This window comes from Grus americana, chromosome 1 (assembly GCF_028858705.1).
Source record: "Grus americana isolate bGruAme1 chromosome 1, bGruAme1.mat, whole genome shotgun sequence".
Taxonomy (NCBI): domain Eukaryota; kingdom Metazoa; phylum Chordata; class Aves; order Gruiformes; family Gruidae; genus Grus; species Grus americana.
Window position 1 is genome coordinate 159325608 of NC_072852.1, and position 13046 is coordinate 159338653.

General features: G+C 42.0%; 1 protein-coding gene across 7 annotated transcripts in view; it reads left to right on the forward strand.

Annotated features, from left to right (window-relative positions):
• The first annotated feature begins 2471 nt into the window (after positions 1-2471).
• Positions 2472-13046, forward strand: part of NALCN (sodium leak channel, non-selective) — a 247179-nt gene continuing 236604 nt past the window's right edge. For 5 of the 7 annotated variants that reach the window (XM_054847101.1, XM_054847129.1, XM_054847111.1 and 2 more), the window contains exons 1-2: positions 2472-2642; positions 12260-12406. In XM_054847101.1, the coding sequence (XP_054703076.1) occupies positions 12299-12406 (108 nt within the window). In that variant the 5' untranslated portion in view covers positions 2472-2642; positions 12260-12298. Of the gene's footprint in view, positions 2643-2739; positions 2831-12259; positions 12407-13046 lie in introns of those variants that run through there. The other 2 variants (XM_054847105.1, XM_054847148.1) reach the window with 2 other exon arrangements.

The following is a 13046-nucleotide window of genomic DNA, read 5'->3' on the forward strand; positions in this document are numbered from 1 at the left end:
GAATCATAGAATGGTTTGGGTTGGAACGGACCTTAAAGATCATCTAGTTCCAACCCCCCCCCATGGGCAGGGACACCCTCCACTAGACCAGGTTGCCCAAAGCCCCATCCAACCTGGCCTTGAACACTGCCAGGGAGGGGGCATCCACAGCTTCTCTGGGCAACCTGTTCCATCCTCACAGTAAAGAATTTCTTCCTAATATCTAATCTAAATCAACCCTCCTTCAGCTTAAAGTCATTACCCCTTTGTCCTCCCACTCCATGCCCTTGTAAACAGTCCCTGACCATCTTTCCTGTAGGCCCCTTCAGGTACTGGAAGGCTGCTATAAGGTCTCCCTGGAGCCTTCTCTTCTCCAGGTTGAACAATCCCAACTCTCTCAGCCTGTTGCTGAGTTACCTGATGCTGTGTTACCAAATATGATACCAGGTAAAAGCAGAAGTTTGAAATACATAAGGAAATATGTATTCTAGAATACAAACCACATGTAAGGAAATTAACCCTCTTTTATTTGGCACTCATTAAATGGTATCTAAAATAACTGCATCCACTCTTGAGCCCTCCTCCAGTACATGAAAGATGTTAATATGCGAGCTCAGTGGCAAGGCCACCAAGGTGGTTGGGGCTGGAGCACTTGCCCCATGAAGAGAGGCTGAAGGAGCTGGGCTTGTTCCGCCTGGGGAAGGGATGACTTTTGGGGCACCTAAGAGCAGTCTGCCATTCCTTCTGTGAGGAAGCTCTCAAGATGGTGGAGCTGGGCTCCTCCCACGAGTGCATGGCAGGAGGAGGAGACACAGTGGACAAGAGAGGGTCCAAATGCATGTTCTTCACCATGAGGACAGTCAAGCACTGGAACAGGTTGCCCAGGGAGGCCGTGCAGTTTCTGTCTTGGGAGGTTTTCAAGACCCAACTGGTAAAGTCCTGAGCAAGCTGGTGTGATCTCATAGCTAAGCCTGGTTTCAGCAGATCAGTCAGACCAGATGGCCTCCCGAGCTCCCCTCCAACCTGAATTGTTCTATCAAGAATTATTTTTCCTGGACCACTATATCCACAGAAGAACTGCTGCACAAAGTCGCATCTGCTGGCAAATGCTGATTTCTTTTGCTTAGATATAGCTGCAACATTTCACTGTTTGCAGCTGTCAGATTTCATTTATGAGATGCTATCACCAACAGCATAATGCTGCCTAGCAACTTATCCCAAGTAATATAACTGGGAAAGAAAAAAGACAAAATGTGAAGAGTATTATTTGTAAGCACATATATTCTTAAATTGATTTACTTTTTTTTTTCCCCATGTCAGCTGGCTGATTGCTATCAAAGACACTATCTTGCCAACACTAAAATTAGGTGCTTAAACTTACTGGAATTGCTAATGCTGGTAATGCACATACGTAAGCGCTGGCAGGACCGCATCCATAATCCTGAGGCCAGCTCCCTAACTGCCTTATTAGTTTTTGTTTTAAGCGTCAAATAGATATAATCTAAAGGAACCTAATTCAATTTATGCCATACACTTCCCTTCTGCTTTCTGGGGTTTTTTGCTAAAGGTTTTGGTTTTGAAATCCTATTCCATGTCATTAATGTCATCATAGCAACAACTCCATTTGCAGGATTACATCTTTAATTTTGCTAATTTACAAGCTCCAGGCTACGGGCTCACATTATTTCGTGTCAACTACTATCACATAAAGACAAAGTATACCTTACAGAAATTTACTTTTTTTGCCCAAGAAGATAAAAATACAGATTGTAACATGGTGACTTCATTTATAGAAACCAAGTATTTATTCATTTATTTATTTATTCATTCATTTATTTGTGGGATCTCTTTACAACAGGTGATGCTATTTTACAAATTTGTTTCACCGTGGAGCTCAAGACTGAGCCTTTATTTGGCTCTTCAGTAATCTGAAAGTTAAGCAGACCACCCAGCTGATGCTACCAGGGAAGTAAATGCTCTGCAGCAACAAAGAAATGCATGAGTACTAAAAAAAGCTTTGAGATGCACAAACAGGGTTTCTTACCAAAATAAGAAAATGATCCTCGTACTTGAAGACCATCATGAGAAAAAAAAAGAAAAACAAAACAAAACAACAACAAAAAAAACCCCAAGCCACCCCAAGCCAACCCCCCATGGAACAGCAGCAGCTGCAGGGAGGGTAACACGGGTAACACCCGGTGGGCTCTTCCTCACTTCGCTCACCACTTGCGTGTTTCGGGGCGCAGCGAACGCATTTCAAAGTCGCTGTGGGAGTGTTTTCCGTGACGGGACCACCGGCCGCTGTAGGCTCCCCCCGTCTCTCGAGCCGTTAAGCCGTATTTCTTCTTGACCAATTCGAGGGTGGTGGGTTTCTCTAGGGTGTTTTTTTCAAGTGCGTGTGTGCGGTCCGTATCGTCTCCTCCTCACCTGCTCCCTCCCCGGCGCCGGCCGCCCCGCCCGGCCCCCCCCCGCCCCGTCCCTGCGGCCGCCCGCCGCCGTTGCCGAGAGACCGAAGGCGGCCGCCGCCGCCGGGCGGGCCCCGCCGCCCCGATCCACCGTCGGGAGGACGGCGTACGAGGCAGGCACACAACCGTAACACCTCACACACTCGCGGGGGCCGGGACCGGCCCCTCCCGACCGCGCCATGAAGGGAGATGCTGGCGGTAGGTCGGAGGCGTCGGGCGCGGCTTGCTGCGCGGCGCTTGGCTCGGTACCCGGTGGGCCCCGGCTCCTCCCCGCCCCCTTCCCCGGCCCCTCGATCGCCGGCGACCGGCCTGGCTCTCCCGGGGACGCTGGCGGCTCCCAGCGTGGAGACGGGCGCGGCGAGAGGCCTGGCCGGCTCCGCGGGGAGGTAGGGGCGGTGGCGCCCTCCTTATCGCCCGCCCCGAACGTCCTTCCCCCGCGGTGGGAGGGGGCGCTCCGGGCCGGCCTCGGGGCCTGCAGCCCCTGGGCCTCGCCGGGGCAGGCGGGGGCAGGCCGGCGGCGAGGGGCCAGCCTCCTGCTCACTGCTACCGCAGCCGCCAGCCTGCCCCGGCTACCCCGGGCCTCCTCCACATCCCTCAGTGGGGAGAAAAAGTGCCTCGCTTCGTTACCGAGGCAGAGCAAGGCCGTGGGGCGAACAGGCCTCTTCGTTTACCATAGGCCGGGGGTGCACTAATGTAATGGGGCGGTTGTGGAGGGGGCCGAGGCGGGACGGGTTGCGCGGTGGGGAGCCGCTTCCCTGAGGAGAGGTTTCACCTGCTTCACAGGGGCAGGTGGCTCTGGAGTTGGGGTGGTTGGAAAGAGCGGCATACCTAGGCCTGAAGTCAATCTATTTAATGTGCAGTTTCAGGGTTCTCAGCACTGTTTATTGTGTGGAGAGAGAGGTACTTAACATTTTTTTCTTGTTGACATCTTTTGACTTTAGCACTCCTGGTAACGTCAGAGACACGCTTCTAGGAAGGATGGAGGTTTCAGCTGGCCTTTACGTGCAGATGTAGCTTTTAAGTCATGATTTGATCTGTTACCCATTGTTGCATTCTGAGTCACTCATAAGGGAAATTTTCACAGTGAGAAAATACTAACTAAATGTCTTTTGTTTTGGTCTTAAGCATCTTCAGTTTCCTGTTTCATTTCATTGTCCGTCTCCGTTTCCTTCCACAGCAGCCGCATCCCACCTGCCCTCTAAGTGACCAACAGAGAAATAATACATATTAACAATGCACTAAGTTTTGCTGCATAAATCACAAAGTTAAGAAACTTTAATGGAAGGAGAAAAAAATTACATTTCTTTGAGTTGGTCTCTCTGGCTGCTAGGAGACTCCTGCACTGTGCAAGTTCATGCGTATACCTTTGGGGACTTCTAGGAACAGTTGGAAGAATTTTTGTTTTAAAATTAAATTTTAAAGCTGTAACAATAAGCATGCCATTTGTGCTTTGGAAATGTAGACCCATAGCCTTTTTGTTTAGTGCATCTGTTTTATTTTAATCTGAAATTTGGTCCATCGCAGTTCATTCCCATTTAAACTATACCTCCTGGAAATGTAACTTACTCTCTTTTGACTTCCAGCTTCTGGTCATTGCTGGCACCATGAACACTATGTAGACCAATGTGGCATTCATCCAAACCCAGGTCTTGAGTCACAGAGGTTTCAGGTCTTAAACCTTCACCACAGGAGATGAGTAGTATCAAGCTGTGTTGTAGGGAGTAATGGGCTACTGAACCAAGCTCTTGAAGAGGTGGGGAGTCTCAGATTTTCACAGATAAGAATGTCTTCTTAAGGCATGATGAGATAGAACTGTTACTGGCTTCTGGGGATTTGAGTTTCATCCCCACTCCCCCTAGGTATTTAGGACTTCAGGCAGTTGTAAACAAGATTTTTGATGTGTTTATGAGTAAAATAGAGGTGTTGCATTCACAAATTATTTTTGTTGTGTTACTAATAGAATACTTCCATGGCTGGAAAATGACTTGGATGTCCTGTAGATTTTGAGCATGAAATCTTTTTGGAGGTAAAGAGCGAAGTCAGCCTAATAGGGGCATTATGGCTTGAATCATGTTTTATTTCCCTTTCAGTCTTTTTCTGTTCTTTACCTCCATAGCCTCTTTTATTTCATTTGAAGTTTCCCTTATCAGCTAAATACTGATAAATGTCTTGCTTTGGGAGATACCACTCTTAGACTATGGTTGCAAATTGTCTTGGTTCTACTAGGTAATTTCTTTTTCCTTTCTTTATTTTCTGTGATATTTTCATCTTTCATTTATTTTTTTCCCCCCTCCCCACCATGAGGACAATCAAGCAATGGAACAAGATGCTCAAAGAAATTGTGCAGTCTCCATCGTTGGAGGTTTTCAAGACCAGACTGGACTAACCCGAGTAAAATGCAATAGCCTGGTCTGACACCAGAGTTGACCCTGCTTCAGCAGGAGAGACCTCCTGAGGTCCTTCCCATCTGAGTTAGCTTATGATTCTATGATCTCAGTTTTTCATATATTTTTTCCCCAAAATAAAGCCTTCGGGTTTGGTCTTTTCTTCCTGGGGCATTACATTCAATCATAGTGCTTATGAAGATGGTAGTACGGTACCAAAGGTTATTGCTGCAACTTCTAGGAACTGCCCTGCAGCAATGAGAGTGTGTATCACATGTCAATTTGTTTGTTTTAAAGGAAAGATAAGAGGATAAAAAGGAAGAGTCCTAATTTTGTTTTCAGGATTTCAAGTTTAAAATATATAGGTGTTAACTGTTTTGCTGGCAATTCCTTAAATGATGGAAAGGGAAGAATTTGGGAAGGGAAGATGATCTGATGATCTAGAATATTCAAATTTCTGAAATAATTATTTTAGCAAAAATTGTAACAATGCTAAAAGAATATAACCACTGTTTATTTTAATTTTTAATGTATTTCAATTTAAATTATGAAAAGATGTGTATACAAGGTTCTAGGCACACTAACATGTAATTAGTAGTACAACAAAATCCCAGCAACATTAAAATAATCACTTAAGTAGGCATGCTGCCAGCCATCTGCCTACAGAGAAGCTCCTTTCCACCCCTGCATCGTTCTGAGAAGGATGCCCTCAACCCTTTCTTTAAAATCCTGAAAAATAGATCTGCAGTATTCGTAGCAGGTTACTGGAGTTTTTAAAGAGAGAATGGGTTGCTCCCTGAATCCTCTCAAAGAATGACCTGCTGCTCCCCGACCACTTGCTTTCACAGAGGGCTACCACACAATTTCAACCTGGAGATGAGCAAACCGCAAAAGCAAATCCGAGAATGCTGCTCTCATGTTTTTTCCAGCATGATTCTTACTAAGCATGTTGCTGGCATGTCTTTGTCAGCTGAGAGCTCTTAAGCTCACATATAAACTACATTGCAGTAGACTAATCTTAGGGCAGCAAGCGGTGGGTAGGTGGCCCACAGTCAAAGTGAACTTTTAAGGTAATCTACTTGTTAAACCGTGCTATATATCCATAAAGGAAATATATTGCCATCAGTATATTCTCTGCATATAATTACTGTGCATTCAATGGCCATCATTAAATTTTAGCATTTTGTCAACCATTCTGACAGAGTAATATCTATGGGTATATTTAAATTGTAGGGCTTGGAAAGCTGTCCTGTTGTCCAGTCATGGCAACAGCCAACATGTTGCAGGGAGACTGAGGGTGCTCACCACTCTTGTGCTTTGATTTCTGCTGAAAGAAAAAGCTGGTTACTTGTGCAGGAAAGTAGCTGCTTCATGCTCGATGTGTCCCTCCTTTTGGGGTACTTGGGGAGCTGGGACTGTGAAATGTGAGAGTGTACCTGCTCCTTACTAGAGAAGTAGCTTTTGAGTACCTTGATCTCTACTTTGTATGTAGAAGAAGTGGTGTGGTGAAATGTACCATGGTGTGGTCTAACAGCGCCATTTCAAAAATCATCTTCAGTTGTTTTTTGCTTTTACTGAACCCAAACTCTTAATTGAAAAATGTCAAAAAGCAAACCAATTTTCTTTAAAATTATCAAGTTCATTATCTGGCTGCATGACGGCACCATGTATATCCATAGGTTCTTCAAAATTGTATCTTCCAGATGTTAGAATGTTTATAGTAAAAAGGTCTCATGATAGGACATTATGTGATAGTAATGTAGGCTGTATATCTGGCTCACCTGAGATCTGCCTTTATATGCAGTTTGATATTTGATGCTGTCCGCTGAGTAGGTCTGAATTATTTTGGCTAGGTCTGACAGGAAGAACTTACATTTAAGAAATAAATATTGTGTGAGCATTGTCCTTAGCCAATAATAAGAGAAGACACAGGAGACATGTTGGGAACAAAAAGCTAAAATCTGGACACCTGTCTGTTTTCAGATTAGATGTTCTTACATTGGCAGCATTAGGCAATTGTTAAACCTTCCTCAGTCCATGAACCCTAGTCTGGTATTTTAGGTCTGGGGTCCCATTAGTAAGTACAAGATGTCACTACCTGTTCTTCCCTACCTATATCAAAATGATTTGAAAATGTGAATGTAGCTGATTTTTAGGATGTATCCTTCAGTATACCTTCTTTGTGATGAATCCTGTTTGGTTTTAATAAATACTAACTTTGGTCAGCTATTAGCAGTGTACTGTGTTGAAAATAAAGAAGAGACGTGTTAGGACATTCTATCAGATACAATAACAATACCACACAGAAAAAAAGTACTGAAATAAGTTTTTCCTTGAAACTCTGAGTTATGAGTTAATAACATCCATAGCAGCTTGTGTCATGTGATCGTATCCATTGGAATTCTGTCTTTACCCTTCTAAAATTAAGTATATCTGTACTGTCATGTACATAACTTTCTCACTTCAAATATTTTGCTACATGAAAACAAATACTGAAATGCCGTTTACCTGTAACTGCACCCAGAAGCAGGGATGGAAGAACATGGTGATGGAGGGAGCAGTCAATGGAGAAACAGTGACAATTTGCAGGAGGGAAAGGAGAAGGCTATTGAGATGAAAGAATGAGAACTTAGATTTTTCCTATAACTGTATAATGCATACTATGGTTAAGAGCAATTTCTTCTTTAAGGTAGCCTTTAGTTTGGGTGGGGTTTTTTTAATGTGTAATACTGAAATGGGGTTTTGTCATGCTATGTGTATAGGTGTTCACATCTTCTTCCTGTCACCCATTTTTGCTTTCACAGATAGTAAAAGATTCAAAGATAATTATTCTCTTAGAAGTGTATGTGCTACTTTGTGTGTCCCAGTTCTGGGAAAAGTCGGGAGTTTACATTTTCAAGGAAGAGCGAGTTGGTGTTGAAGAGAGTGGTTGTAGATGGCCAGCCCTGGGAGGACCTTCGGGCAGTGCTCACATGATCTCAAGTGACAAAGTCGATAGACAGAAAGAAGTATGTTGGAAGGCAGACATTGCTGATTCCAGGGATTTGTCTGATTTTTAAACTCTGTCCGTAAGTTGTAGGTAGGGATATCTGCTTTATTTTCCTATTTACTTTTCTATGAAGTCACTTTTCAACTGCCGCCTTTGCCTACCAGAGCATTTGTAAGCATGTTTTCCTGACTTTGTGATAGAGATTTCTTGAGCAGATTATGCTGTACACAGTAAGCTTGCTTTCTAAGAGAGACACAGATTTCTCAACTTTTGATGTTGTGTAAGATCAGCTACTTTTTAAATTTGTCTTTTGATTTTTATAGTAAGTGCAAACTTCCATCAGCAGGAGTGTCGTGTGGTTATCACAAACTGGGATTAGACTTTCTTCAGACTTTTTTTCCCAAGTGCACAGTGGGTCATAAGTTCACCAGCTATTGTGCCAGTATACTTCCATTTTAGCAAAAGCTGCAAATTTAGTGGTTGGTGGTGATTTAGCCAGTACAGTAGTTGCTGAACATACCTGCAAGTTCAGGGAGTTAGAGGAGGAGAAAGGGCTGACCAAATGGCTCTGAAGGGGCTCAGTGTGTGAGTTTTCTATTTAGTTTTCTCCCTTTAATTTGTCTTTGCTTCTAAAAGTAGAGGAGATTTAAAAGCAAAGACACTACATTCCTCCCTGAGAAGGTTGACACCTGCGCTGTGGATTTTCATTGCTACTGTAAAGAAAATACTCCAAAGAAATGTGAAGTGGATGTAGCCCCAAAACTCCATGGGGGTTTTCCTGTCTCAAAACCTGTCTTTGCCCTGCACCCAATATTTCTCAAAAACTCTGGAGCTAGAAATATATCCTAGAGAATGTATTAAGCCTTTCATGTTAATAACAGGTTGTGATCAAAGAAAGACTTAACGATGTGTGTTGGAATCGATGTGGGAACTGCAGGGGTGGATTTGTTGTCGGGGTTAGGGAGGACTACAGCCTCCCCATTAGCACAGCTTGGTGTGGTGCTCACTGTGTGTCACATGCTGGAAGGAGTTGGTGCACAGCTCCCTTCCTCCTCCTCGTCTTTCAGCTGCTTCCCCCTTGCAGAAACAGGTGCAAAGCGGATTGTAGTCCAAGACTTAAAATTCTTTACACACACGTCAGAGTCCCAAGGCTGCACCAGACTTTGTGTTGCTGTACAGTAATAGACAGGTGTAAAAGCCTGTGTGTTCCCTGGAAAAATAAAAATAGTGAGAACAAAACCAAAAAATTGCATAAAAGCTTGAGAGCAACTGTTCTATACTTTGAATAATCTTGCTAAAGAACATTTCCAGAAGATTCTTGGCTTGTGGTCTTTTTTTCTGCATTTCTTTGTGTGCATTTCTGTTCAAGTATAGTAAACAAGCTAAACAAGTTCTCATATTCCATGAACATTTCCTCCCTCACATTGGATTTATATACACAGTGATTTGTTTATTCAGGACCACCTCTTAAAAATAAGAATTCTGATCTCTTTAGTCACAACATTTAAGTATGTGAACTGAATCCATTATGGACATCTAAAGTTCATGATATTTTCTGTGCCCAGATCAATTAAAAAAAAAAAAAAAGCGGCACTGCGTAAAAGGGTAAATGGGAATTTCATTAGAAGGCTATGGCTAATCTTGCTACACATCAGATATATCAACAAGCAATACTGAGAAAAACATAAAAACAACAGAACCTCTCTAATAGCCAGTTGATAATTATCTACTTTCTTCCCCAAATGGCCATAGCTTGTTATTTAGAGTGTAATTTATTAAAAAAAAAATCAGTAATGGCTTGTCAGTGTTTCATATCTTGAGCTTTTTCTCATGATTATTGATTGTACTTATCATATTGATCCTGTATTTATTGGTACGTATTTTCTTAAGAGTTTATTAGGAGCACTGTCATAGCCATTACCAGAAATCATAAACATAAAATTATTATTTTGTTAATTCACTGATTAGCTTTTGCGTAACAGCTTCCAAAGGAACATATTTGCAAGAAACATTTTCAAAAGTGTCTTTTTTTTTTTTTTGCCTAAGGTCTGGAGATATGCAGCTCCCAAGACATCGCAGCAAATTTCTTATCACTGTGCTAAATGTAGCCATTTTAAGGCTTCATGACCTCAAAAAGTATACCAACATTTCTGAGGCTTCAAGCATTTCTAGTTATGCTTTGGTCCAAGTAGAGAAAATAGGTCAATACATTAGGCTTAGAAATAAATAGGAGAATGCAGGAAAAATTGCTAAGAGGAAGAAATAGTGAATTCAGTTATGAGAAAGAAGTCGGAGCATGAAGCTTGAGCCTGAGGATTAAGAGAACATACAACTTATATGGATATTATTTCAGTCTTCGTTTGTTAGAGAAAGACTATTAATTTATAATGTTCATTTTACAATCTTTGCATATTTTTAGTGACAACTTACCAGTTTCACTTTTACTAAGCTTGCTGTGACTGACCATCCAACACAAAGGTGTCAGAAGTTGTCCCATATTTTATGCCTTTATATAATTTATTTTAAAATATCAGTTACTGCATAATGTCAGCTCCTCCAGCTGGAGCATCAGTCCAAGACCTTGACTTTGTTGTTTTATGGTCTATGTAAAGATAGACCAATGGTTCAGACTTGTTTTTTAAATATTAGGCAGGAGATACGAGACAGGTGTGTATAGGCAGGAAAACACAAGGTCATACTGACGGCACAGTCATCATGATCAGGAGTCTGAGTTTACTAACAGATACAAAAACAGGTATTGAAAAAAACTTTGTAGAAGCTTGCAAGGAGATTACGTAGGGAGCTTGTCATGTGTGGAGAGACACCATGGGAGAAACCACAAAAGCACTCTTCTGAAAATGCAGCAAGGGAATTACAGAGACAGGAGCTGACCTCTTGAATCTGAAAGAGAGAAAATAGCGTAGGAGTAGACTCTGAGGGACTTGGAAGAAGATTAATAGGTTACGTTTGCCATAATAGCTTAAGGAAGAAACAGCCAAGGGTGTATAGGTGCATAGTGTTTGGACAAGAAGCAGGGGCTGGTGTGGCGAAAAGGCCAGCTGAGACACAGCCCATGGGTACTTCTGCAGTCCTGAGCTCACTGTTTCCTCCAGCTAATTGAGGACAGTGTCTCTTGCATTCATGTTGCAGTCATCATTGTGATACTTGGGTCTGTAATTACCAGGGCCTGTAGTGTCAGGACAAGAGGGCAACAGTTTTGAACTGAAAGATTTAGGTTGGACATACGGAAGAAATTCTTTACAATGAGGGTGGTGAGATACTGGAACAAGCTACCCAGAGAAGTTGAGGATGCCCCAACATGAAGGTGTTCAAGGCCAGGTCGGATGGGGCTTTGAGCAACCTGATCTAGTGAAAGATGCCCCTTCCCATGGCAGGGGGATTGGATTAGATGGTCTTTAAAGGTCCCTTCCAACTGAAACCATTCTATGATTCTATTTTATGCTAGTTTTGACAAACTTCAAAAATTTAGTGTCACCTACAAACCACACTTGATCCAGAGTAAAGGTGCAGAACAAGGTCCCCAGATCTAGCTTTCTCCTTCCCCTTCACTTCCGTGAAAGAAAAATCCCTCAGAGATTGTATTCTGTGAATGACAGCTCCTGCGCTACCCACTGGGCGGACTGTACCTCCTTGGGAGAGCGTATCTTCTTCATCTCTTTGGGATCTGTGCACTGCGTCTGCAGGCAAGTCAATAGTAAGATCAAGCCCACCTTTCTGCTCTTGTGGTGTGTCCAGTAGTTGCAGCTCTCACTGCTGAGCATACAGAAAGCTCTGTGTGTGCCACCCACACAGGAACGTCCAGATTTGGCCTGACCTTGTGGAAACAACACATTTTCCTCAGTATTCCTGTGTGCCAACACAAGCCCGAGAGACAGACAGCTGTCTAGCTGTTGGATAGATAATTGCTAACATAGAAGAAAGTATTAGAAAAATACATGTTAATAGTAGTATATTGCAAAAAGGCTCTTCTGATTTCAGTAAAGAACATTAACATCTGTTGGCTGCTTAACATTGCCTGTTTGCCTTTGGCTTGTTGGGCTTTATCGTAGCCTAGTGTAATAAATGGAAATGTCACCATTAAATTAAATGGCTCCAGGTCAAATCCATCCAGTGATTTCTCTGGGTTTAAGTTCACAGCAATATCATTCTTTGCATATTGGTACAAATTTTCTGCTAGCATTGCTAAGCTTCTGGTAATTGTTTGCATTTCATACCTTTATGTAAATTTTTGGAAACTAACAAGAGTCATGTCAGTGATTTATATAGGCAAAGCATTTTAATAAAATGAAGATCCTCTTAATCAGTAAATACAAAAGCAGTTTGCATGAAAACAAAATGCTTTAGGTTATTTATAAAACTGTTAAAAATGCATTGTAAAATGGTTTTAGTGAATTAATGTCTTCTCTTTTTTTCTCCCCAAGGAGGTTTCATGATTATAGATAACAAAAGTTAACTTCAGGATGCTAAAAAGGAAACAAAGTTCCAGGGTGGAAGCCCAGCCAGTTACAGATTTCGGTCCCGATGAATCATTGTCAGACAATGCAGATATTCTGTGGATTAACAAACCAGTAGGTATCTCTTTCCATAGTTAATAATTTTAAGTTAAATGTAACTTGTTTTGTTGAAATACGGCTTCCACAAAAGATTCCAAAATAGATATCTTTCAGAAACAAGTATGGAGCTACAGTTGCTAATCTACCAGTTCATTTTTTGCAAAAAGTCCAAAATTAAATAAAAAGGTTTTTCTTGGTTGTTGCAGACTGATGGGGATGATCAAGCAGTGTTTGCCAATCAGTTCATCTACTGCTTCTTTTAAACAGCCATCCTTTCAATGTCTCTGGTTCCTAACATGTTTATTGGAATTAAAAGTTTGTAAAACAAGCTTTTGAAAAGGATGTCAAAAAGGGCATTTCATTGCTAAAGTGGTAGCCAGCAGTCGGCATTTTGACTTTCAAATCTCTCCTTTTACATCACTTATTAGTATAAAAGTGTATTTTCACTGGTTGTTTTGAAATACAGCTCACATTTTTCCAGTATCATTTAACCTACAATCTGCCCAAAGCAATAGATAGGTGTAAAAGTGTCTGGCACCTTGAAACTGGGGAAAGCATCTTTGGGAGTAGAGTTATTAATAGAATGTGCAGTATTAAGAAAATGCCTTTACCATGTAAATATGATTATTATGATTAAATTATTTATTCAGCAGTC